At 49.2% G+C, this 26,169-nt stretch overlaps 1 protein-coding gene across 1 annotated transcript; it reads right to left on the reverse strand.

Annotated features, from left to right (window-relative positions):
* LOC144730240 (uncharacterized) lies at positions 1-26,169 on the reverse strand. Its single transcript, XM_078610878.1, has 16 exons — positions 25,915-26,169; positions 23,897-24,007; positions 22,911-22,986; positions 21,442-21,601; positions 20,079-20,127; positions 17,950-18,008; positions 13,407-13,442; positions 11,809-11,861; positions 10,395-10,527; positions 9,136-9,365; positions 8,190-8,235; positions 7,308-7,373; positions 5,269-5,328; positions 3,922-4,004; positions 3,156-3,247; positions 1-1,759 (listed from the first exon to the last, which is right to left on the reverse strand). Exons 1-16 carry the CDS (start codon positions 25,949-25,951, stop codon positions 1,725-1,727), a joined length of 1,326 nt encoding a protein of 441 aa, XP_078467004.1. The 5' UTR covers positions 25,952-26,169; the 3' UTR covers positions 1-1,724.

Below are 26,169 nucleotides of genomic sequence, written 5' to 3' on the forward strand. Positions count from 1 at the left end.
TTTTATCAGAGCATGTTTTTTATTTGCATATTCACTACAAGTGGACAGGATTCCTTGAATAAGATTTCTGTTTGGTGTTCTAACATCTTAACACCCGTTTTATTGCCAGAAAGGGTAAAACCTATTGTTATATTACCATTTATTAGCTCTGCACAGTACTCTGTGAACCCTCAGTGAAAGGTGATTTACAAGTGTAAATGTATTATTTTTATCACAATACCGGTGATAGATATTGGTATAAATCAATTCCTTTCATCTGAACGTAGATGACAATTTGTGGACTGTCCTGGTCCAACCCAGATGGGTGGAAGCCCTTGTACCACATCAAGTTGTGCTGACATTCATTTTGGAATGAAAACATTTTAAACCGCATTGCATCGCCAGTACAGACCCAATGCGGAATCCCAGCGCATTAGGGAGCACGCACATGCGATTTCCTTGCTACACCAGTGCATCAGTAAACAAATACAAACAGTTCTTAAATTACTGTTAAAATATGTTCATCAGGCTGTGGTAAATATGAACAAGTCAAAATAACGATTTTGATTCATATAGCATCTTCATGCAACCGCATTCTAAGACTCTTTACAGAAACAATGGAAAAAAATACATTTTACCGTAGAAGACCAACAATTAGTAGCAACCCTTGCCACGAACAGTTCCGTAGCAGGCCCTCGGAGAACCTCCAAAAATAAATATTAAAAATACTGGAGTGTCTCCATGGAGGCTTAAGACGTATTGTCAGGAAGGTCGGGAGGGGGGAGCATTGTTTATACGCGAAATCCCAAAGGTGTAATATGCAGGTAATTTTTTGTTGCATTGAAACCTTTGGTCAATACCAGTCACACATATATATTTCAGCTATGGGAGGAAATCAGAGAACTTAATAGAAAAAAAAACACCCCATGCAGAACTGAGAGAGAACATAGCAGCTCCTCCACGCAGAAAAGTGCCCGAGTTGGAAATTGAACCCAGGAGCTTCTTGCTGCGTTGCCCTGCTGCCCTCACTCGCCCATCGCCCTGGCCAAGCGTGTTGGGGCAAATAATAAAGAAATGGGTTGCACATGTTGGGCGTCACTGGGGCTCGAGAGAAGAGATGAACGCGGGGAAGGTTGCGACGAGCTATCGTGCCGCAGTTGGTACGATGAGAAATGTGCCGACAGGGTTGAATGGGTAAGGATGCACACCGATGTGCCCGCACCTCCGATATAGAACGGTTGGCTACGTACGGGTGCCAAAGAAGTTCTACATATATACACATGGTGTGAATGCGATGAGGTGTGGCGGTTACGTGAAGAAAGCAGGACAAAGGGCAGAGGGAGGGATGAGTGGGAAGGGTTGGGCAGCCATTGCCACAACTATCGAGTGTGCCGGCAGTGCAACCGCCCCCAAAGGCTGGAGGGGCCCCGGTGCCGGACTATGAAGAGAGGCAGGAAATTGGATAGGGGGGGGGTGGCCCCCATTTCATTCCTTGCCTCGGGGCCCATGGCAAGCATGCTCGGGCCATGGTGGGAACAGCGGCGAGGAGGGAAGGAAGGTGTGCGACAAGCAGCAGCGTGACGAACAACGTCTGCTCGTGACGACCTCTGTACGGTTGCTTCCAGTTAAGGGTACGGGTCGAAGGGTTTTGATGTAAACGTTAGAGAAAAGCACGTTGTGCGCGACGGGGGCCTTGGCGGCAGTGCCGGCGCGGAAGGCCCGGTGCAATCCTGCTCGGCTCGCAGTCACACCGTCCACTGGGTCCTGTCGAAGCCGCTCGCTGAAACGCAGAACGAGAGGACGAGGCAGCTTTGCGTCACACGGCAGGTCGGCGTGACAGGGTCGCGCGGCTCAGTGTTTGTTTTTAAGTCTTCTTGAAAGAACTCCGCAAGGGCGTCTACCAGAGGTCGCAACCGGGTACCCGATACCCGTACCCGGCCGGGTACGGGTACCCGTTTGCGACTCTGGTGCGGCCGGGTACGGGTAGACCGTGAGTCACTGGTGAGTCACCGTTTGTCACTCATTTTGGGTAGGGTACGGGTAGGGAACGGGTACCCGCGGGTACGGTATCCATTTGCGACCCTGGTGCGGCCGGGTACGGGTAAGGAATCAAAACCCGTTTGCGACCTCTGGCGTCTACGTCGACGTACGCTCGTGCCGTGCCCAGACGACAAATGCGGTGCGCGTTACAAGTTCCCGGCTGTCAAAAGTCACGGAACCCAGCACGCACCGGTGGGGTGGCACGCAGCGGCCAACAGAGGGGGGTGCTGCTTTTTAGTCACAGCCAGGTTTTTACGCAAAGTGTAAACGCAAAATTCGGCAATTTAATTCCGTGATGCGATGGTTCCGAGTTTGCACGTATTGACGAATTCTGTTGGTGAATATGCAGCGTAGAAGCCCAACAGGCTGATGATAAGACTAAAATATACAATATATTACGTGGCGATACCCCATGAAATGTTATTAATTAAATCAATGCAACTTGATTTTTATGAAGCTTCAAGCTCATGTTCTGAAAGCCACTGTTATTTGAGCTGCGTGTTTGCTTAAGTTCCAATTTCGAGTGATAACTTCCAGATGACGTCTTCAACGGGGCGTGTTGCACGTGCGAAAATGAAAACAATAACTGTAACATACATTGTGTATGCAACATTCTTTATGCATTGCCATGTTTTGAGCACGTGAAAACCCTTACTAATTGGCTGTGTCGGGTGGTGGCGGGTTTAACGACACGTTTATATTTACACAATCTAACCCAAAAACCTATATTATGGATATTGGCAGCGAAAGCCTACGTGTTAAACCAAAATGATAACCGTACAATGTTTATCCGGTAAAGCCTCACCGAGTCTCAAGACTCACCTTTGGGAGGTTACCTGATTTGGGACACTTGGCCAATCCAATGACTGCGCTTTTTTTTTCACGGGGGAGGAAAGCCGGATACCCCGAGAAGACCCGCCACGCATAACGAGCCAACAGCGTTCAATGCTCCACATGGATGGATTCAATAATCCACTGCTGTACACATCCGAAAGGAAAAGCTCTACCACGATGCCTGGTGTTCCCAGGCAGTCCTCCCGCCGAAGTACAAACTTGGCTCAACCGTGGCTCAGCTTCTGGACGGGATCGAGCGCGATCAACGGTGATTTGGTCGCAAGTGCAAGCCGAGGCCTTACCTATCCTTTTGATGATCTCCTCGCACTGGTCACCATTGCCAACGTCAAACACGTAACATTCAAACCTTCTGACCTCATCGGCACCTTTCGAGCTGCGGTCAAAGCACAGGCACACACACACACAACGCGTACACACACACACAACGCGTACACACACACAACGCATACACACACACCGCGTACACACACACAACGCATACACACACACACACACAACACGCACACATACACACACACAACGCGCACACACACACACACAACACGCACACACACACACAACGCGCACACACACACACACACACAACGCGTACACACACACACACCGCGTACACACACACAACGCATACACACACACACACACAACACGCACACACACACACAACGCGCACACACACACACACAACACGCACACACACACACAACGCGCACACACACACACACACAACGCGTACACACACACACAACGCGTACACACACACACACAACGCGTACACACACACACACACAACACGCACACACACACACAACGCGCACACACACACACACACAACGCGTACACACACACACACAACGCGCACACACACACACACAACGCGTACACGTATAAACCGTCGTTCCGTCCGCGCGCGACCCGACACGTGTTATCGGCAGCTTACGTAATCGATGTTGATCGACGAATCGATGCGTCGCTACACTCCCCGAGTTTACGATGCCAGTTTTACACTCGCCCGCAACCAAACCCTTCCCTCTCAGCCCTCCAACGTACCATACGCAGTAGCCGAACAGCGAGGGCTTGTCCAACTGTCGGCCCACCGCTGAGATCTCGGTGTAGGCATGAGTAATCAACAGCTGAAATGAACACAAGAGGGTTATAAATGCATCGCTTGGCGACACGGTAAACGCGACGCAAAGGTTCTCAAGTGGCCGTGTCGACGATGTTCACTTCACAGTATCGTATCGTACCCCCCCTCACCCCCCGTGTGGAACGTTTTCGACACCAAGGGAGAGCAGTTTTTTTTGTCGCCCGCCCGCGCTACACAGAGAGTTACATTTTGTCGCACGGTCAAACAAAACCAACATTTAAATTCTCAACGGCTGGTATTTAGCCGAAATAAGTGGAGTCACTGGTGACGGAGCTGAGACCACCAACTCACTAGACTTGAAGCCCAGTGTGTAATCAAGGGCAGCTGTCTTGAATTCGAACCTGAAATCTCAGCAGCGCCAGCTCAGCACCCGAACATCTCAGCCATCTGGCCATATCCTCCCATCCCAGATTTAACCTTGGCAATGTGGCACACGTTGACAGATACACACGTACTCATCCACCACCTACACGAGATTCAACGAATTGTCGTGCATCAGAGCCGCTATTTTATTGAAGAATCAAGTTTTGTTTTCTTGGACTAACTAGCACTGCACGAGATTCAACGAATTGTCGTGCATCAGAGCCGCTATTTTATTGAAGAATCAAGTTCTGTTTTCTTGGACTAACTAGCACTGCCCGCGCGTTTGAGCGGGATACACGGCTGAGGGGGAGGGATTGGATGGAGGGTGGGCGGCGTGATGTCATCGCAACGCACGATCCTGGCTCAACGCTGTGGGGGCGTGGTTGCGCAACTGTCACTTGCGAATTTGCCCATCCATGGCACCCAGCCAGCAAAACTTTAAGAACATATATAAAGTGTGATATTCACCGTACTATTTGTATTCTTGCTCAGCCTTCTCAGTCTCATTCGTGCATGCTTGCCCACCACATCGGCATGAACGCAACATGAACATATTAATTCCACAAACTGTAAATAATTGATTCTCGAACGCGCAATTCTAACGTATCACTCGCCGCCGATGCTAGCCGTCGGCGGGAGTTGATCCCAGGTCGCGGGGTTCATAATGCAGTGTCACCACTCCACCCCTGGCTGCGTCGATGCATACGCCCGTTAATAATGCCTTCGCCGCCTCCACGCGGTGCCGAAAACGCGCGGCGTCAGAAATAATATTCCCGCAGCCTCCAAGCAGCCCGAGGGGCCCTGTGAATATATTTCCCCGGACACTCGGGCGACGGAGCGGTTTGCTCCGCTGGGAGCCGTTCTGTACCGGGCCGGGGGCCGCTCACCTTCACTGTGCTCTTGAGCACCGTTACAACTTCGGTTTCCCGCACGTCCAGGTAAACCTCCTGCAAACACAAGCGAACGCGCGTTCACCTGAGCCGCACGCGATTATGCACGCGGTAAGCGCTTTTAAGAAACGTTGTGCACGTGCACCGCGGTTGACTGCACCGCAGTTAAACCGGGGGAAAAAAAGCCTATCACGAATAACGATGGAAAGAAAGATTTTCATTATTTTTAGTTTTTCACCAGGTAAGGCCCACTGAGCTGTGTAGCTCCTTTTCAGAAGCGACCTGGCCACAAGTGATAGCCCAATGAAGTGGCCTATCACGTGGAAATGGTATAGCAGCCAAACACTCTTAAACGTATGTTCTGAGCGACCACGGAAAGAAAAAACATGCAAACTCAAAATATACAGCAGGCGTCAGGGTCGGGATCGAACCCACGACCTCCTGTATACCAGGCGAGGTAGTTAACATCTCATAGCCACCGTGATGATGATGAGAGAGAGAGAGAGAGACGCAAACTCCAAATATACAATAGGCGTCAGGGTTGGGATCGAACCCACGACCTCCTGTACACCAGGTGAGGTAGTTAACATCTCGCCACTTTGGGCACCGTCAACCATGCCAAAGTCCGTCAGCCGTTGCCTGAATTAAGAGCCGGGAGGCTTCGGCTCTGAGGACACATCGCCCTGGGCTGACGTGCTGGTGGATTGCACGAGAGCTCTGCGCACGAGAGCTCTGCGCACGAGAGCTCTGCGCACGAGAGCTCTGCGCACGAGAGCTCTGCGCACGAGAGCTCTGCGCACGAGAGCTCTGCGCACGAGAGCTCTGCGCACGAGAGCTCTGCGCACGAGAGCTCTGCGCACGAGAGCTCTGCGCGCGATCATCGACAGACCTTCCTCGGGAATCGGTATTGGCCTGGGGGGGAGTGGGGGGGGGGAAGGCCGAGGTTGACCTGGACACGCAATAATTGAGGCCGATCTCAGACATCGTAATCTCCGAAGCCTGCGCTGGGCGTGGGGGTCGGGCGTGGGGCAGGGGTTGCCGGGTGATGCCTCGTGATAACCGCTACGCCCAGGCTGGGGCCTGTGACTGATCGATTGATTTTATTGTTGCAATAAAAGCAATTTGGAACTTGATCTTTTGAAAAATGTATTTTTACCATGAAGCTCCACATACATGCAAAAACATCACGCATATTGTGATTATCTTATGATGAAAAACTATTCCTTCACAGTAAGTTTGCAATGAGCACTTTAATCCATTACTTGTGCAAATATGAACGTAATTGCAATGAACCATATTTCAGTGAAACACTGCGCAATTAACTTCCGATTTGTATCCATTCTCAAACTTTACGCCACTTTGGTAAGTGCTGAACGTTTCATTTCGACTGGCGGGTTGTGTCCACCTGTATACCAGTCACGATCCAGGGCTCCCTTGACAAAGAGCTGTGAAATCTCAAGGGGGTTCTCATCGTGGCGAAATGAAGTTCTTTGTACGTGTGTGTGTTTGCAATAAAGCTACTCTTGCTGATAGCCCGTGGTGGTTTTCTGCAGCACTGCTGTTTTGCCACTTTACCCGTGACGCGAGCAAATGTTTCCCAATTGAGGTAATGTCTCAGACATTGTTAGAAAGGACAAAAGCCCAACATCACTGCCTTCTGGAAACACGGCATCACACGCATTCACGTGGAATTGTCTCATTCTATAAATAATTAATGCAGCAGTTCCAGCGATGTGTATTTCTTTTTTTACACCAGCTACGTTTGTATGGCATGTATTGTTGTTACACACTGGAGAATATCTGTCTCAATAATACTTTTCATCAGGAACATGTTATAGGCGATAATAAGCGAAAGTGCGTGGATAATCGAGTTTGCGGATAAGAGGAGCACCCCCTCCACCCCCCGACTGTGCTTTTCATACGAGAGTCAAAATCACAATCTTTATTTATCCCGGAGAAATCCGACATCCAGTCGAGTGCCCGTGGATCGAGAGCGGAGTGCGGCGCACGGTCGGTGCCGCGGGGGGCGGGCTCACCTGTGGTTGTGGCTCGCCCTTGAGCACCAGCTGGATTCCAAGATTTATTGACTTCACTTCTCCCTCCTGCGACACAAGACGAGACCCGCGTTGGGCTCTGTTTGGCAGAGTGACTGTCGCGCGCGGAACAAACGGAAGGCGGTTTTAGTTGGTGCGGACGGTGGTGCCAGCCACGGCGACGTGTGGATCGGTAACTCGGGACCGTTGACAAAGGAAAGGAGGGACAAAAGAAGCGTGGAGAGATGCATCAGGGAAGAATTGCCAAGGAGAGATATTGTATTGACTGTTGAGGAAATCAAGTGGGTTTGGGCGAGATGAATTGCTCGAACAGATGATGGCCGACGGACAAGACTGGCGAAAGAATGGCAGCCCAAGGCGAGAACACGCCCGAGAGGATGACCACCGGGGAGATGACTCCATCTCCATGATGGGCGTCCACTCATCTCCATATAGAAGCCATCACGTGCGGCTTATTTCAAATCGAAATGCCTTCACTGCATCCAGAATGACATTTGGTCGACAAAATATAAAGGACGTGCACTTTTTATCCTGTTCGCAATGAGGGTGCGTCATTTGGAAGTAAGGATACACCTTCCTCTGTCCGATTGACTTTCCGAGCAATTTCTGAATCGAATAAACTCCAAGGCCCTCTTGTCGGGCTCCCTCTAAAGGAGGCCCTTCTGTCAGCAGCGGTGTGGCTTAAAATATAACAGAGCTGTACCCTTCATCTTCAATCCTAAACGTTACTAATTTGAATTAAAAAGCGACGGGCAAATTCGGTACCGGGCTAAGAGGATTCCGACCGTTTGATTAGGATGATTAAATAATTGCTTTAATCGCCCCCGCGCAGTTGCAGTGTCTCTGCTGAAAATCACAACTCACCTTGCCGACAGGCACACTCCCCAGGTACTTCATTGTGTGCACGAGCCTGGCAGGGCGAGACACACCTGTCAGAACCACCAAAGATCCCCTTCCCCCCCGCCCCCCGCCGCCGTTCAGACTGACAGACTGTCCTGGCCAAGTGCTGTTTGGCATACACCTGTTAAGGTCGGTGGTGCGTTTCTGGTATTGACAACGATAACTGCGGTTCTCTTCCAACGCAATTACGCGTTTCAATTAATTAAGTTACCAAAGTAATTGGTCATTTGTATTTCAAAGGGTGGCTGGCAAGGACCGGAGAACGCCAAAATGTGAACACTTATCGCTCGGGTCGAGCTACAAGTCTTCTGAAACTTGCAGTGTCTTTGCGCTGTTCGCCTTGTGGTATTATCTGCTCTAACGCTGGTGAGACAATGCCATAAAGAAGGCCGTCTCTGGTGTAGGCCCAATCAGTTTAAAAAACAATGCAATACATCATCAGAGCATGTTTGTTTGCATGTTTTGCCACAAGGTACATGTGGTTAATGCAGACTTGATGCCTTGCAAAAAGCTATCTATTTGGTCTTGATTTTAAGTTTTCGTGACTGCAGGAATCCATACTCTTTGGTTCTTTCGGTAAAGTCACGTAGGTAGAAAATAAAATAAATTACGACGTTTCGGGCGCAACACAAGCGTCCGTCATCAGGTGGGAAAGCTTTCCCACCTGATGACTTTACCGAAAGAGCAAAATACTATCTATTTGGTGTTTGAACATATTAACAAAATTGCAGTTGAATTGCCAGAAAGGGTAAAACCTCTTCATTTAAAAATAATAATAATTTTGATATTGGCTAAAAAAGGTCCCATGTATAAGGGTACGGAGTTTAATTCCCGGTCGGATTTCCCAAAGGGCTGTGAAACGTACAATTTCACGACCGACGCTCATGCGCCCCGACCACGTTCCACCTGCCTGCCATCCAGCAGAACCTTGCTGGGCCTGGCCGTCGCCTCCTGGCCTCCCGACTCGACCGCCTTCTTCCGCTCCTCCACCTCGAGGGGCACGTGCAGCTCGGGCGCCTCCTCGTGCAGGCGCCTGTAGTACGACTTGAGCGGCGGGAACACCTTCCCGTCCCGGCCCACGCGCTTCGTCACCGTCAGCACCACGGGCTCACCCCGCGCCTTCCTCAGCAGCGACAGCGCCTGCGACGGCGGAGAGCGCGAGCCGAGAGCGGTTTTTTTTGTTTTGACGGGCAATGTGAGGACGAAAGTTCGCGCACACGCAAGGAGTTGCGCGACGCTTTCTAAGCGCGCGTTCGTCCCCCTCGGAAATATTTAATTAGCGGCAAATGTTTCGGTAAAAGCCGCGCAAGATTAGGTTATCGCCTCTGCCAGAAAGGCAAATCTGTTTTAGCATGAGCTTTTATCGCCAAGTTTTAACCCGGGGTGTAATACTGCAGAATTAAAATTGCTTTGGATCACAGAGTGACTTTGTTCAAAGAGCCTTTGCATTAATGTCTTGTTGCTAAGCAACAACAGCTGCAATAGCCTGGATGGCATCCAGTGGTAATGCTCAACCCAACATGGCTGAACTTTTTTTAATGCACACGATTGCGTGAAAATGTTTACCAAGGCAGGTAATACACTAATGATATAAATTATTTGACTGTTTTCTTATTTGCGCCTTTAATTACTTACCTAAAATTCAAAGTAACATTTTTTTTATTCATCGGCTAAGCAGGCTCCATACCTTGCCTAGATCCCCTGTTGGGATGCCCTGGGCTATGTTGCCTAGGCGAGAGGGCAGGGTGGGTGTTGGGCCTCCCAACCTACCCTTTATTACACAGTTCAGGGGCCGCTATTAGGGTTGTCACCTGTCCTAGTTTTCCCAGGAAGGTCCGCTTTTTGAGGTATCTGCCATCAAAAGCTGCATAATAACACATCGCTCAGGATGACGCATTTACTCGTAGTTCTACCATCTTCTACTATCGTCAGAAATTATTCTTCCCACGGGAGATGGCAGCGACTCGAACTGCGACTCAACGGCTCGGTAACGGTTCGACCGTGTTGCAAAACAAGAAACAACGGAGCCGCTTTGTCTTTCAACGTGAGATGTCGCACGGCATTCGAAAAGAGCGCGCGAATTTGCGTTTCTTTTGCGCGCAGGAAACGTTTCCACTCTGTGTAACATCGGGACCCCCCCACCCCACCCAAGGGGCGGTTGGCTCTTGCCTGGCCCTTGGCCGAGTTGTGAATGGAGACGCCGTTGATTTCGTCGATTACGTCTCCGAGCGTCAGCCGGCCGTCCTCCGCCACGTACGTCCCAGCCGTCAGCTGGGCCACCAGGGCGCGTCCGTTCACGTAGCTAAGGGCACGGCGCAGGGGCGGCAAGAGCGCTCAGCTGACGACGGCGGCGGCGGCGACCGATCGCAGCTCGTGTCGCACGGGAGCACCGATCCGCAGAGCGCTCGTGAGCGCGCACGAATATAGCGCGCGGCCAATAAATACCGTGCCGCATCGTGAGACGACTAATGGTGGTAGAGAATGGAAGACTTGGTAATCCACCCTTCGCTATGATGCCATAATTAATACATGATTGGGAACATCCTTCTTAGCCAAGGGACCAAAAGGAAACCCACATTAGTTTAATACTGCAGAGTATTTTAAGAAGTTTTTTACTTTAGGTTTAACAAGTAAAAATGAGGCCTATTTTCACGGATAAAATCACGTAATTTGTTTTACTTTTAAAAGAAGTCCTCAAGCTTGGCACATCACGACCGTACGACTGCATTACAGCGCTTAGGTACAAACGCGATGCAGTCGCTAAGTTGGGCAACGACGCGGCCCAGTGGCATCGCCGCTTGGTACAGGGATTCACAGTTTGTGTCCGGCAGCCACTAGAGTTTTCACCTAGCTTTCACAAAATAAACTTAAACTTGGAACAGAACTGCGGACGGGGAGGTTTATATACCGTGGTACGATAAATTAATCCTGCACACAGCTTATGCAAGCGCGCACGATTCCCACCACACCTGCATAGATGAGGACGCCGCCATGGTAAGATGTCAACTGCCTCGCCTGGTATACAGGAGGTCGTGTGTTCAATCCCAACCCTGACGCCTGCTGCTGTATATTTAGAGTTTGCACGTTCTCCTCGTGGTCAAGTGGATCTTTCTCCGGGTCCTCTGGTTTTTTTCCGTCCACATTTAGAAACGTGCCTTTAAGAGTTTCTGGGCTGCAAGAAATGTCCACGTGATAAGCCACTTCGTTGAGCTATCATTTGTGGCCAGGTCGCTTCTGAAAAAGAGCTGTATGGCTCAGTGGGCCTTACCTGGCAAAATAAAAACTTTTGTCATTTAGTTTTAAGTTTCGATACAAGTGTGATGTGTAGATTTACCTGTGCAGGCTGTAAATAACCCTTCAAGTGACAACATCGTAATTAATATCCTGCGCACCTGGAACGTAACCTTGGCCATATTTTGGAAGTGCTTCTGTAGCTAAATGGGAAGCAGACTATAAATGATGCACCAACTGAAAAAATACCAATGTGACAATTCGGTCACAATTCAATTCCAGAGTTCATTATTTAGTCTTCTCATTTTTGATACTTTCAATGGGTGTGAGGTCACGAAGACAAGAGACTCACTACAGCAGGGCTCCCAGCTCCTTGCAGGGGACAAACTCGTACACGTGCCGCACCTGCAGCACAGGAACAAGGACGGCCGTGTGATTAATTCGATATTAGTAATTATAATACTATTTATTTAACCAGGAAATCTGACTGCGTGGCACGGTGTTTGAGTGGTTGGCTCGCAAGTGAAAGGTGACAAGCTATAATCCTGGTCAGGGGTCCAACTCAGCCCATCATCCTTCTGGGGGCCGATAAAATTAGTACCACTTCGTGGGTAAGTAAACAGTGGTCATCCTATGCAAACACTTGCCCCCGGCATAGGAATGTGGGATCATTCTTTCATTGGCTCAGGGCCGCAAAACATGAGATGAGTGTGCAACGCTTAAAAAGTCCACACGGATGGGTTGACAAACCCATTTGCTGCCCTGTCATCTTCGAGGCCACCTTGCAGTCGACAGTCGATTTTGTGAGTTTCAAATTTTTTTTGCGATCCATCAAACGTGGCCCATAAAGTGTTGGACTTAAGTTGAGCGCCACCACGCCCACGACTGAAATGTTTCTGCAAGAACCATGAAGAGAATGATAGCCTGCGAGGCAAGGCCTCGGTGTGTTGCAGTGGAGTGAGTGTGCCCTCTTGTGTTGCAATGTCGTGATATTTACAGCTCTACATGTATTATAGGAACCTTTGCAACATTCGTCAATAGCATTGCCTTAAAAGAAAAACAAATACATAAGCAACGTTCGGGCAATGGCCTTTCCCCATTGAGCATAAGAACGTTTACTTTGAATTGCAGTGAGAAAGAGCAATTGCACGCTATGTCACCAAATATATATATATTTTTTAATTTTAAGGCAGTGTTTTTGACGAATGTGTTGGTGTTGTGCTTGTACATGGCTGCCAATGCAGCATCACCAAATAATGTTTATATTGATATGTGGGGTGGAGTAGTGGTGCAGTGGTTGACGCAGTGGTTTGAATCCAAGCCACAGATAATATCAGTGACGAGGTAACAACTGAACCACATTTCCCTTGCGCGCGTTTGTGCGGCGAGGCGGATTTGAAATAATACCACCTGGGGAACTCACGCTGCCTGGTGTGACATCACACCAACGGTACTCAGATATCACACGAATACGTGTAAAAAAAAAAAACACTCGGCCTTTGTGCAATACGCAAAAAAATAATCCATCAGATCTTCCTGAAGAACTTCATCATGGTCCTCCCGTCTTCATTGACCATCAAAAGTAGCTGTCGGCGGTGTGTTTTGCTTAATACATAAAGGCAGAGTGCTCTTTACACGTTTCTGCGAGATGTGTGAAACTAACGGTTTGCCGGACCTGCGCTATCTTTCTGTGACGATGGTCGTTCCTCGCCATTCACAGGTTTCATCATCACATCGACGTCGCAACGGCGGCGATATTCGCGACACCGCAGTGCCACACGAATCGGCGCTGGCCTGCACGGTGCAAAGGCCCCCGAGCTCACGAGTGCAAGTTCAAACTTGCGCCCTGCTAAATTCGCACGGGCTGTACTGCCAAGCCCTCCTCAGGAGTCTTGTGACCCGCGAACGCTCTGTGGTTTGTCTGCTTTAGCATGCCGGTGTACTACTCACGGGAAGGAGCCAGCTCTCATCCAGGAATGTGGAGACCTGCCAGCACAGGCGACACATCAGAAACAACACAAATACAATTTTCAAGCGAGCCCCACTCTGGCGACGAGGCGCTCCGTGTCGAACCCGATCCACAGCTTGCGTCTACCCAATCAATGCTGCTGAAAGGGAGGCCGTAGGGCCGATGGGTTGTGTAAAAAAAAAAACTTTTAATGTTTTTTTTTACGTGGAGAGATAAGATATATGAAAAATATATATTGCCCACTTATCTATTTCGCAATAGTGTTTGGATTTATGCGGGTGTATGTTGAACTTCTTTAGCACCGTACGTAGCCAACTGTGCTAATCAGAGGAGCATCCAACCAAATGTAGCTGCATCGATAAGACTGTACAGACGCTGTAAAAAACAGCAGGATATGTCCTTCACGGGGAACCACTGAAAATGTGGTTACATATATTCGACTACCCGCCTTGGCCAACAGCAATGGTGACCGATGTCTGAGCTGGTCCAACCCGCACTGACCAGAGTGGTGAAGTATGGCCAAAAACCCCTGTGACCGGCATGGCACGGGGGAGTACTTTGTCCACGCATTCACGAAAGGCTGCATGTTAATATGTATTTACTAATTTTCTAAGGCACATCACAAACGGGGGACAGCCATGGGCAGAAGAGAAAGGGGAAGCTCTTGAGCATGGACTTGTACTGTGGTGGTGGGCAGCTGGCAAAGGGCAGTTCCTGAGTATGAGGGCAGCAGCACAGAAGTGACCTGCCATCACAGCGTGCTATTTGACAACGATCTATATTTAACTTAATTTTAATTATAAAAAAAAAATATTGCGATTATGATTTGCTCGCTATTTTTTATTTCGCTTATCTTCGTCCGTTCGTTTCTCACTCCGCGTGTCCTGATGAGGGTCGTGGTGTCAGCGTGTTGAGAAGGGCCGTCCAGACCTCCCTTTCCCTGGCGACAGACACTAGCACTACACGACTATACACTATACACTACACTATACACTACACTACTATACACTACTCTATACACTACAACACTATACACTACTCTATACACTACACACTACTCTATACACTACTACACTATACACTACTATACATTACTCGATACACTCCTACACTATACACTACTACACAATACTACACTATACACTACTGCACTATACACCATACACTACTACACTATACACTACTATACACTACACACAGACTCTAGCTCTTCCTGGGTAATTCCGAGAGGCCAGCCGAGCGACATCGTGCCGCCAGCGTGTCCTGGGCCGGCCCCGGGGTCTTCTACTGTGACTTGTTGCGCAAGTCGGAGAAGTGGTGTTGTATTTTTGTTGATGAAACCCGATTTAAGGGCTTCTTGGCACACAGGGTAATTCAAAATAAAGTGAAACTGATCACGGGTTTTGTCAGAAGTGCGTGGGGTAATGGAGTGGCGAGCATGTGAAAGGGCAGGGGGGATTGTGACATTACATTATTAATATCCTCCCACCTGCAAAGTAAAACTCACTTTTGAATAAAGATTTGTTTCGTATTGTAACAAGCAGCGTCTACAAGAGCTCCAAATTCTCATGTCTGAAACCTGAAGGATGAACGATCCAATGTCTGCGCACGTTTCGTGGAGTGCCTCCCCCATTCGTTTACCGGCGAAAAGCGTGGCTCTACAAACTACACATTTGCGCGTCGGCAAGAGTCTAATCCGCTTGCAAGGTGAGCAGCCAAAAAAAAGGAATTCGAGAGTGAATTGCAGCAACACGGTGCAAGCGCACAAACGCAAACAGAGGTGGAGAGATGACGTTTACTTACAACCAAGGGACAGTCCATCGAAACCACAAGTCGATTGGTTAGGGAAGACCGAGGCCGAAAGGAGTACAGCCAAACAAACATAATACGCACAAAACACACAATAGACAGGAAGGACAAGATCAATGGGCTCGCATAATGCGCATGCATAATGTACGTTGACACAGTAATCCCTCCCACCAACCACTTTGATCAAGATCGCAGAAACGTGGTCACCACATCTACGCCTCTATATAAGGAATGAAACAGACTCCTCCACAAATCTGGCTGTCGCCTGATGAAGCTGGTTGTAATTACTGGCGAAACGTCGCACTCAGATTGTAAATGTTGTGGCTTGGCTCTTCAACACACCGGTGTACTGTATTCGTGACGAATTGGCACGTTCTGTTTACGTGACAACCCTTACTAGTTGGCTGTGTCGGGTGGTGGTGGGTTTTAACGACACATTTATATATTTATGTGAACTAACCCAAAAAAACCTCTATTATGGATGGTATTGGTCGCGAAAGCCTACGTGTTAAACAAAACACAAACGACCACACCACTGAGATATTGAGTGCAAATCCCAAACGCAATGAGCGTGAGCGTGTGCGGCCAGGATTCATCGTAGAGATGGAGCGCACAGATTCTCGCTCCGCTGGTTGGATCGGTGACGCGATGGAAACACCGAATCCATTGAGCCCTCGGGATTGCCATAATGAACGTGTTTCATAGCACACCACACTACCAGAAGAACCAGGTAAGGCCGAAGATTAAAAAACTAAAAAAAGTATGAATATTTTTGTAAAATTTAAGAACAGGACTTGAACCGATAGAAACATATATGTACACGTAAAAATTCAAAGAACTTCAGAGTAGATAGGGGGGAGTGGCTGCACACTGGTTGGAGCACTGTGCTAAGAATTTTAACAGCGGAGTTTACTTTCTGGTCTTGGCTAACAGTGGTGGTGCTATCACATAACAGTGTTTGCTTTTGCGCAACATTGGGAGTTTTAAAATGAAATGTAGTAAAACTACACCTGCCAGCTATTTGAATTTCCGCAACTAACAACGAGAGTTCGGGAGTTTCTGTTTGATTAAAGTCTTATATTTGTAGATAATGTGTTGGTGAAGACAGGGGCTACAGACATACACGATTCCCAAGCGAATAACTATCTCTCGTGGGAGAAACGGAAAAAAGAATGGTTAAGGCAGTGAACTCAGGTTTTATAACATGGCACATTCTCAGATCTTGAAGCTTTTAAAACCAAGCGGCCGTGTCTTTTACACCCATTATGCATCTCTGCGGCAAGCAGCGACTTGCCAACACTGTGTGTGTGTGTGCGCGCGCAATAAAACTGGGGGGGGGGGCAGAGGAGGGGGGGGGGGCACACAACGCCTGCAGCAGAAGACGACGGGGACCAAGGTAGAAAAGGCAAGTCCCCGCGTCTTCCGCCCGGAATTTGTGCGCTTCAACGCAGGTATGACAGGAGGCAGAAGGCCTCGCAGCAAGTCGCATCTTGGGCCAGCTAAGGATGAACTGGCGCCCTTCGGCGAAGAACCTTCACCGTCGTTTAACGAACGAATTGTGAAAATAAATTACCGACCACTTCAATGGGATTTACGAGTGTCGGATTGAAGGAGTTTGGCACGCGAATTGACGCGAGCTTTTGGCTGGTGCGCACGCGTGCACTTCCTGCTTAGCGAGCGCCAAGTAGCAGCGGGTCCCACCCACAAACTCAGTTCCAGGAGTCCGGATTCCATTCAGGAAAATGTATTACATGCATTTTTTTCATTCTGACTTTAGCAGCCACTAGTGGTTGCAGACATCGCTTGAATTCATTCGATACGCAATATGTGAACTGGAGAACAATTAGAACCATCGGTATGATGGCCTTTATGCAGAAGTGGATTGCCTGTAAACGGTGAATAGTTTGATGTTAAGGGGGAAAAAATTAATGAAGTAATTTACTGAAGTAATGTACTGAAGTAATTTCTTATGCAGTGAGTCAGCGGCTCATTTTCGCCGAACAAAACCAGTCGCTCTTTGGTTGTGGCACCACCTTGTGGCACAGACTCTTAACTGCAGCACCAAGAAACCGCTCATTCCCAAGTCTTTCTTGAGAGCTTTTCACAGAAATATGTTTCATGAAAGAAATGGATCAGGTAAAAAAAGAATGTGTACATTGTCATATTTTACAAGATCTGGGAGATCTTTTGTTTAGCGACATCGAAGTCTGTCTTCAAAACTCACCTCTTTAAACTGGCCTTACCCCTGGGTTCTGACCATTTAATAATGGTTCTGTTTGTATCCTGCTTTCCACACATGGCACATTGGGATCTACGGATGAAATGCTCCTTTCAGATGTAAATTATTATTATCACGGAAGGACGATTTCCCGATTAATATAAATCACAAGACGGAGAGGCGTTCATGTTTGTGTCGGACAAACAGCGGTTATGTTTACACAAGCCTGAACCATCACCCGATTAATTTTAATCTGGCCAAACACGTGGCACGGGTTGGGGCATCGCCATGGTGAAGACTGTAAAGATAACATGAGCGCTACTCATCCAGAATAAAATCAGTGAATAGAATCCCCACCCTCAACCTCAACAGGTCAAATATTGCCGGGGGGGGGGCGTGTACATCGCCATACGTTTACGCTGCAAGTTAAAAAACGCGACGCGGGTCAGACTGGCACACCAGAGGCTGATGTTCACACTTGCGCGCCACCACCTTACCTCCAGCTCCAGGTTGAAAGACAGTTGAGCAGCAGCATTCACCAGCGACAAGAATGGCTCTGCAGAGCACACACAAAAAACCCCACACACCACGGAGCGCACAGCGATCGCAAAAGCCACGGTGCCAACTCGCCACGAAACGGACCCAATCTCGTTGAAAATTGGGAGACTAAGCCGGGTCAAGCTTGGCAATACCAGGGTTCTGTAGGCCTTGGCTGCAAGGCGGGCAGGAGATGGCAGAACATTGGATTATTGGATCCGTCTACCTATTGGAGCTCGGAGTTTCATTCTCTCGTGGGGTTTTTCCCGGCGCTTTGGTTTATTCTCATGACATGGAATTGTCCAAGTATCCCAACGCAGGGTCCTCCTGAAAAAGAGTCTTGAGGACTTGAAAATAGCATTTTTACTCTCATTATATTACTACGAGGCGTAGATTCATACGTAACATACATAGATGGTCCGTAATCAGAGAATAATTCGGTACCACCTTACATTGCAAAAGCGTAGCGCATAAAGTCAATTAAACATATCGAAAGGAAACTGCCTACTTTTATTCAGCACATCAAATTTTAGTCATTCTGGGGTCAAAATAATGTGTTGTCTACTTTTGAGTGCAAATAAAAGTGTGTACATGACAAAACTTGGTTTTGACAATTTTTTACGTGAATCTCGTTAAAAATAATTTGTATATGTACATATTCATTTTAGGATCTCAATCCGGAAAATAACAATGGTTCATTATTGTATGGATAATTCTAATATATTTGAAATAGCGCAATACATTATTTTGTTGCAACAAACACGAAGTGCAGGATTGGCGGGACCTGGACCGCTTCTTTAAATTAAATCTTGAATTGTCAATGCGATAGACGAGTCTGTGTGCAACATTTCAGCTCGTTAGGCCTCGTATATCCAAAGATATTAACGTCTGAAAGAATATAAACAGACAGCAGGGCAAGTGAAATAAAAGTGTGTGAAAAGCGTCGTGATGCGTTGATTTAGCGATTAAAGCTGATTCTCATGGCCGTGCATGTCACAATTGAGCGTTTTCAACTCACAAGTTGTGTGAATTGGGGTTCACATGGACCCTGCAGCCACTAGAGGCTCTAAATTATTATCATAGAGAGAGTACTGTGGATTGTACAGCAGACAAGAACGTATTTCTTGAATTTATCGCAGCTGCAGAAACTTGGGAGAGGAGTTGACAGGAGATCATTCCACATTTGAGCAGCGCAAGCAGCAGAGGAGGATGAATGGGAGGCGTTGCGTCCTGCAGTAAGGAAGTCGAACGCAACATGGAAGGGACGGTACAGTCCATCTGGCAGCAGGGGGCCATGGAAACCCATCACATGCAACAGATATACGAACCGGAAACATTCTGACACCTGTGATGAGATGCGTGGCGTATCGTGAGCTGAAGAAATCCACGTTAATAGATGGATTGACTCATCCCTCCGCCTCAAAGTGAACAGTTGTAGCAATGACAATTGGTTTTTTACCCTTTAATCTGGCAACAAAACTGACACCTTTTTTACAAGGAGTCATGTTTGCATAGACCACAATACCTGCAGTCGTAATGCAAACAAAAAACATAACTCTGATAATGATATGCACTGTCCTTGAAGTTGATTGGTCCACACCCGAGACAGCTTTCCTGAGAGTCTAATCTCACATGGTGTTGGAGCAGATGACGCCAAAAGGCGTAGCAATGTGCTTTGTTCAAGCAAAGGAATACACTCAAGCTGTCACGTGACGAGCTTATCACAAATGCCGAAGTCCGTTACCGAACGCAGCACGTCAGCCGGTGTCTGAAATAGTCAGAGCCAGGAGCCTTTGGCGCTCTTCAGACACATTGCCAGGTCCTGATGATAATGATGATGATGATGACATTTCGAACGCGCGGGATTTTGCTGACAAGCCGACAACTCAGAGGTCTGGAGCCAAGCTCAGGGCTGCTCGAAAGCCTGACTCAGCCAGACGGAGGGGGCCTGTGGACGTTTCTAGAAAGTCAGAGTGCATTTGATGGTGCGGATGTGCAAAGGGATTGACTGATTGCCACGTGGTGTGGGCTATGCATAGGCTTCATGTGAACGATTCGTGTTCTTAAAAAAAGAGGAGAGGTTTGTTACCCAACATGTCTTCGTTGCCAATGATGGAAGAGTCGGGCTCGTACCATTGCTACAGAACGGCAACACGAAAATCACCATGAGCACAGCATGACTGTTACATCCAACGTATTTGTAGCTAACACATGTACATGAAGCTACACCTGTGTCAAACAAGGGCGGAGTGCAGCCCAAGTCATGAGCACCTTGCACGGTGAAACCGGCGACCCGTATTCGATTCCCAGCCATGGCTAACATCAGTCGGCGAGTGATACGAGAACCGGCGTGAAAGTAACAACCGCCGCGACCGATACGGCACGGAGAGGCCTTCACCCAATGGCTCAGAGGTTAAATCCTGAGTTTGAATCCAGGCAGCCGCCTGTGATGGTCTAGGCTGATGGTCATCAATGACTGCACGAAAAACACCTTCACATAAAAGTTTGGATGTGCACTTAATTTGACTAAAATTCCAGCTCTGAGGATGAGTTATCATTTTGACTGTCATGCTATGAACGTTACTCACGGCCAACACCGGTGATGATTATCTGAACCGGTCCTAGGCCTCCCCTATGTCGATTCAGCGTCATATGAGTACCTGGTGCGATGTGTAAACATCGGTACTAGGGAGACAAAGGCGGCAGTACGTGGTGCTGGCCACTCACTGCCACACCTCATAGCTGCTCGCTAACAGCACTTGCCCCAACAGTCTTTTATAGGCTATCCGGGGGATTATTTGTCTTTGTTCCTGTCAAGAGGCAGAGTGTGTGGAGAAGAGCTGCCCCCTAGTGTGAGCCAGAGGTCACTACGAAGGAATCTCAGAGGAAGCTCTGCGTCATCCGCTTCCGCGAGCCGTTCTCTAAAACTGGGTGTTTCACTGCCTCGTGAGAGTTCTGAATGGATATACTTCATCACTTCACATGACACTGATACCACGCCGGTAATTATCAAAGCAGGGAAACAAAGACAAATACGTTTGATGAGGCGACCGCATTTCAAATACGTGCGAACGTTCGCAAGTTACTGGCGTTGTCAAGAGGCCGGTACCGACCACTTTGATGGTGACGTGACGACGAATAACACAAAACGTGATAATTGCGGGGAAAAAATATTTTAAAAGTTCTATTAAGACAGTCTTCGACTTACGAACATTGACTTAAAACGCAAATTGAACCACGGCACTATTTTGCCCACCTGATCGATTCTCCGCGACATGTAATTGAGTCAGCCTCGTGCTGGAGGCGAGTGTCTGCGCGGCCATTTAAACACACAGTCGATTGCTGTGTTCCGCCTTACGAACTGGGCCTCAGGAACACATTTGCCTTCGTAAGTCGCGGACTGCCACCGTCTATATTTAACAGAAAAAAAAAATCCGCCCGCGTCGCGCCACCTGGAGCATGCAGGGCTGCCGTGCGAGCTCACGGACGACGGAGCTCAGCGCCTTCTTGGCGAGCGCCACCCGCACCAGCAGCCGGCCCCGGCCTTGGGCCGTGAAAATGTCCGCTCGGGATTTCACCGTGTCCACCAGGAAGGAGAGCAGGGGGACGTTCCTTGGGGAACAAACGCGCCGCGTGTTTCGCGCGTCTGTGGCAGCCGACAACACGCGCTCGCCGTTGACGGCAGCGCCTTCACGGTCGGCTGCGTACGGTGCGAAAGAAGTTCAATGTGCGTACGTGTTTCACTGCCTTACGAAGTTCAACATACGTACATGTATGTACGCTGAACTTCTTTAGCACCGTACGTAGCCAACCGTGCTAATCGCAACGAGAAGTTGTTGCTTTGGGCAACGATGTTATATTTACACCACGCTAAGCTGCGAATAAAGTGGCTTAGCAAAGCGGCTGGGTGGTGGGTCAGAGGTCGGAGTGCTGAGTGGGCACGGTTGAGATTCAAATCCATAATTCAGCCGCCAGTGATTAAATTGCGCTCTCAGTCGTAGCGAGGTGATGGTCTCAGCCCGGTTACCAATGCCTGCATGAAAACAAAAACATCAGATGCCATTTGGTTTAGTACTTAACATGCCTCAATTCCAGCTCTGAGGCTTAAATATATAGTTTTTTCTGTTCTCATTTAACCATGGTTACCACGTTGTGTTAATAGCTCTGGACGATCCAAGCAAAGCCAACAACAACTGCAAGCCCAGTTCAACAAACGTGTTCAGCGCACCACTCTCAAATAGATCGCAGTCCAGTGGGGGCTCCTTGCACAAACGAGAACGATCGTCAACGCGGTGGTTCAAAGTGATCTTTATCGAGACCGCCGTGCAATTGCGAGGTGACATCTGCCGGTACGCGTGACTCATGACGATCGCCACAACGCGGAGCGACCTGAGCACGCTCGGAAACTGCCCCCCCACCGGTGCAAGGAATTAAATGGGGCCCAACCGTCAAAATGTCCCTGCCTCTTCATGGCCTTGTGTGCCTGGGGGTTCTGCTGCTCCCATGGGCCCCCGGTGCAGTTGCACTGCCTGCACACTCGACAGCTGCTGTCAAGGACGCCACGGTGGCGAGATGTTAACTCCCTCGTCTGATACGCAGGTCATGGGTTCAATTCAGACCCTGATGCCTGCTGCATATTTGGAGTTTGCGTGTCTCTCTCCCCGTGGAAACGTGAATTTTTCTCCGGGTCCTCCGGTTTTCCCCTCCACATTTAGAAACATGCGTTTAGAGTATTTTGGCTGCAATGAGTGTCCACATGATTATAGGCCACTTTGTTGAGCTATCATTTGTGATAGCCAGGTCGCTGCTGAGAAAGAGCCATACAGCTCAGTGGGCCTTACCTGGTCAAATAAAAATAGTTTAGTTTTGGTTTAGTTTACTCGACTGTCAATACACATGAACAGAAATAGTAAAATAGTACCTTGTGCAGTAGCTCAATTCAGAGAGGGCCTCAATCCAGTTCCAGTAGTCCTTGTTTGTAAAACTCAACGCAGACTCTGTAAGATGTAAAAAAACAAAAATAGGATATTTCTTAAGAAACGAATGACAGCTACTGAACGTTATGAGTATCACTAATACGAAGGGGAAGACTGTCAACGGACAAGAGCCGTCGTGGAATGGCAGCCTGAAAGGAGCGAACACGATCGTGGATAAGGAACAGTGCTGTGGTTGAGAGACGAGGTATAAGTTCGCACGCGCAGAAAGCGGATTGTGGCATCCAGGAGTGAATCTATGAATGGCTCAAAAAGATTTAAGTGGGAAAAGATGGAAACATTCAATTTGGAATGCTTCGAGTGAGGAGTGCATCGGCCTGCATCATGGGAAGGCACTTCTTGAGTCCTTTCAGTCGGCCATTCATGCACACTCGATGGCACAACATTGTATTTGTCACGCACTCTTTATTAGAGAAGGAATTTAACAACATTAACTGAGAAAATCAACTCACGACACTTGAGAACTCGGTTTAATCACCGGCAGCTATGCATTTGAAACTAGATTCCATACCTGTCAACCCCTTATCAGTGCCCTACCTTATGACAGACCAATTCAGACCTTATTGGTCACCCCGTGCCCTTACAAATCTCAACGTTCATCCTACAAAGTCCCATCAAAAGGGAGAAGCACAAACAAATAGACAAACATTTTTGCCCGCATTGAAACGGCTGTACGCCATATGGACCTGAAAACTCAATTTCCCTGTACAAGAATACGGGGTTAAACCGTACGGGTTGACAGCTATTAGACTCTAACCTACGCTGGCTCATTACCCAGACACACAGCATTAGCCACCAACCGATCCGCCTCTCAGCGCTCATCCTTCTTACACATTCGAGAGCGCAATTGTATTTTGAATGGACTCAATCCTCTTTGACAAGCACGGAATCGCACGGTGTGCTCCAAGCTCACGTTTCAGGCCCTTCCGCAGGATGTGTTCGATGTTCTCACAGAAGGTGTTGAGCCCTGGGGTGGCATCGCTCACTGTTGGTGTACCCTGCTCCTGCAGGGTCAGCACGCTCCCTGAACACACACACACACACGCAACAACAACCGCCATTCGCCACTATGTGGCGGTGACGTCACCATGTGGCGGTGACGTCACCACGACGCTTGTGCCAGGCTGTGTGCACGTTGAGGCCACGTGAAGTATCGAACGCCTCCCGACAGGAAGCCACGGGGCAGACCCAGGTGCCACAGGTCGACTGACTGAGATGACTGGCCGATGCAGCGCCTGTGCCCCCTACTGTGCCAACTTGCTGTATTTTAGCCGCCCGGCATTCCGCTCGTTGTTGTGAGCGTCGCTTTTCTGCCCTCTGTTGTTGCTGGAGGGCGACAGCGTCTAGCTGCCCAGTCGCGTCCTTCACGAGCCTCCTCCACAGAGGCCGATCTTGACACCGCTGGTACCAGTCATCGGCAAGTCCACTCAGCTCCACATCCTCTTGTACCACATCACTCCATCTCTTCTCTAGCCCGTGCCGTGCCCGTTTAGCCCCCTCTATCCGGCCGAACAAAAGCTATTTGGGCCTGCGGTGGCTGGGCATGCGGGCTACATGACACACACACGTACGCATCGTGCACCGCGCACGTGACGGGGCTGTCGCATTGCTCGCCAGACCCGTTCACTGAAGCTGCGCTCCCAGTCACAGTGTCGGGGGGGGGGGCAAAGCTGTAATCGAATATAATGAAACGATCAGTGATTACCTCTCTCCTCTCCTGTAAGAGTAAGTAAATATTTATTTAATTTATTTTACGAGGTAAAGACCCAATGAGCTCGCTCTCAGAAGCGATACTTTCAACAAATCGTCGCCCAACGAAGTGGCTTATCGCGTGGAAATTGATCGCAGCCAAATACACTCAGACGCACGATTCTAAATGTGGAGGGAAACACCGGAAGACTCGGAGAAGAATCCATCGTCCATAAATGACGTCACGCGATTTTAGACGATTTTTGACCCCCCTCCCTCGTCACACGGCGTCACAAAAGTCAGACCCCCCCCCTCAAATATGACGTCACAAAGCTCTGCCCCCCCCCCCCAAAAAATAAAACATGCTTCAAATCGCTTTAAACTATTGTCATTGTAGTGCGTATTTAATGTGGCGCTGCACTCTGATGTTGTAGGAGAAAACATTTATTAAAAAGTCTATTCAATTAAGTAGAACATGCTGTCTATATTTATTTAAAGTTTCACATTTTGATGTGACGTCACATTTCTCAACCCCCCCCCCGTCACACATCGTCACACATTGTCACACATTGTCACACATCGTCACAAATGTCTGACCCCCCCCCCCTAGGTGCGTGACGTCATTTTTGGACGGCCCCAAACTCCCAATATACAGCAGCAGCAGGCGTCAGGGTCGGGATCGAACCCACGACCTCCTGTATACCAGGCGAGGTAGTTAACATCTCATAGCCACCGTGACGCCCCTAGAGGTCCGCAGCGTCGGCACTGGGCAGGTGTTCAATCTCACACGGCTTCCACATCAGCGGTTGTAATTCAACTCGACTGGCTCACTCCAGCCACCGGCTGCATCCATGTGCATACACGTGGCTCCAGCCGCACCAGTCTCAATACATCATCCTAACACGGCTCCATCCCTCACCCTGCCCCATCCCTCACCTTGCCCCATCCCTCACCTTGCTACATGCCTCACCTGGCTCCATCCCTCACCTTGCTACATCCCTCACCCTGCCCCATCCCTCACCCTGCCCCATCCCTCACCTTGCCCCATCCCTCACCTTGCTACATGCCTCACCTGGCTCCATCCCTCACCTTGCTACATCCCTCACCCTGCCCCATCCCTCACCCTGCCCCATCCCTCACCTTGCCCCATCCCTCACCCGGCTGCGACCCTCACCCTTCAACCCTCACCCCGCGCACACCCCCCCCCTGCCCGGACCGCGCATGTTTCCGCGCCGCGCTCACGCTTCAGCTTCTGCAGCAGCGGCTCCCTCCGGGACATGGCTGCCCAGTGGGCAGTGGCTGTCCAGTGGGCAGTGGCTGCCCCTCGGCTGGCCCGTGCGTCCTCTCTCTCCTCTCCCGCGGCGCGAGGAGCAGCAGTCCCCTCGGCTGCGTCTCGGCGTCTCCACGCGCTCACCAAACACCCCGAGATGTGGGGGGGGGGCGGCAGAGAGGGGATGGGAGATGACTCGGGGTGGGGGAGAGACTGACGACGCGGAG

This window comes from Lampetra planeri, chromosome 35 (genome assembly GCF_965212315.1).
Source record: "Lampetra planeri chromosome 35, kcLamPlan1.2.h2, whole genome shotgun sequence".
Taxonomy (NCBI): domain Eukaryota; kingdom Metazoa; phylum Chordata; class Hyperoartia; order Petromyzontiformes; family Petromyzontidae; genus Lampetra; species Lampetra planeri.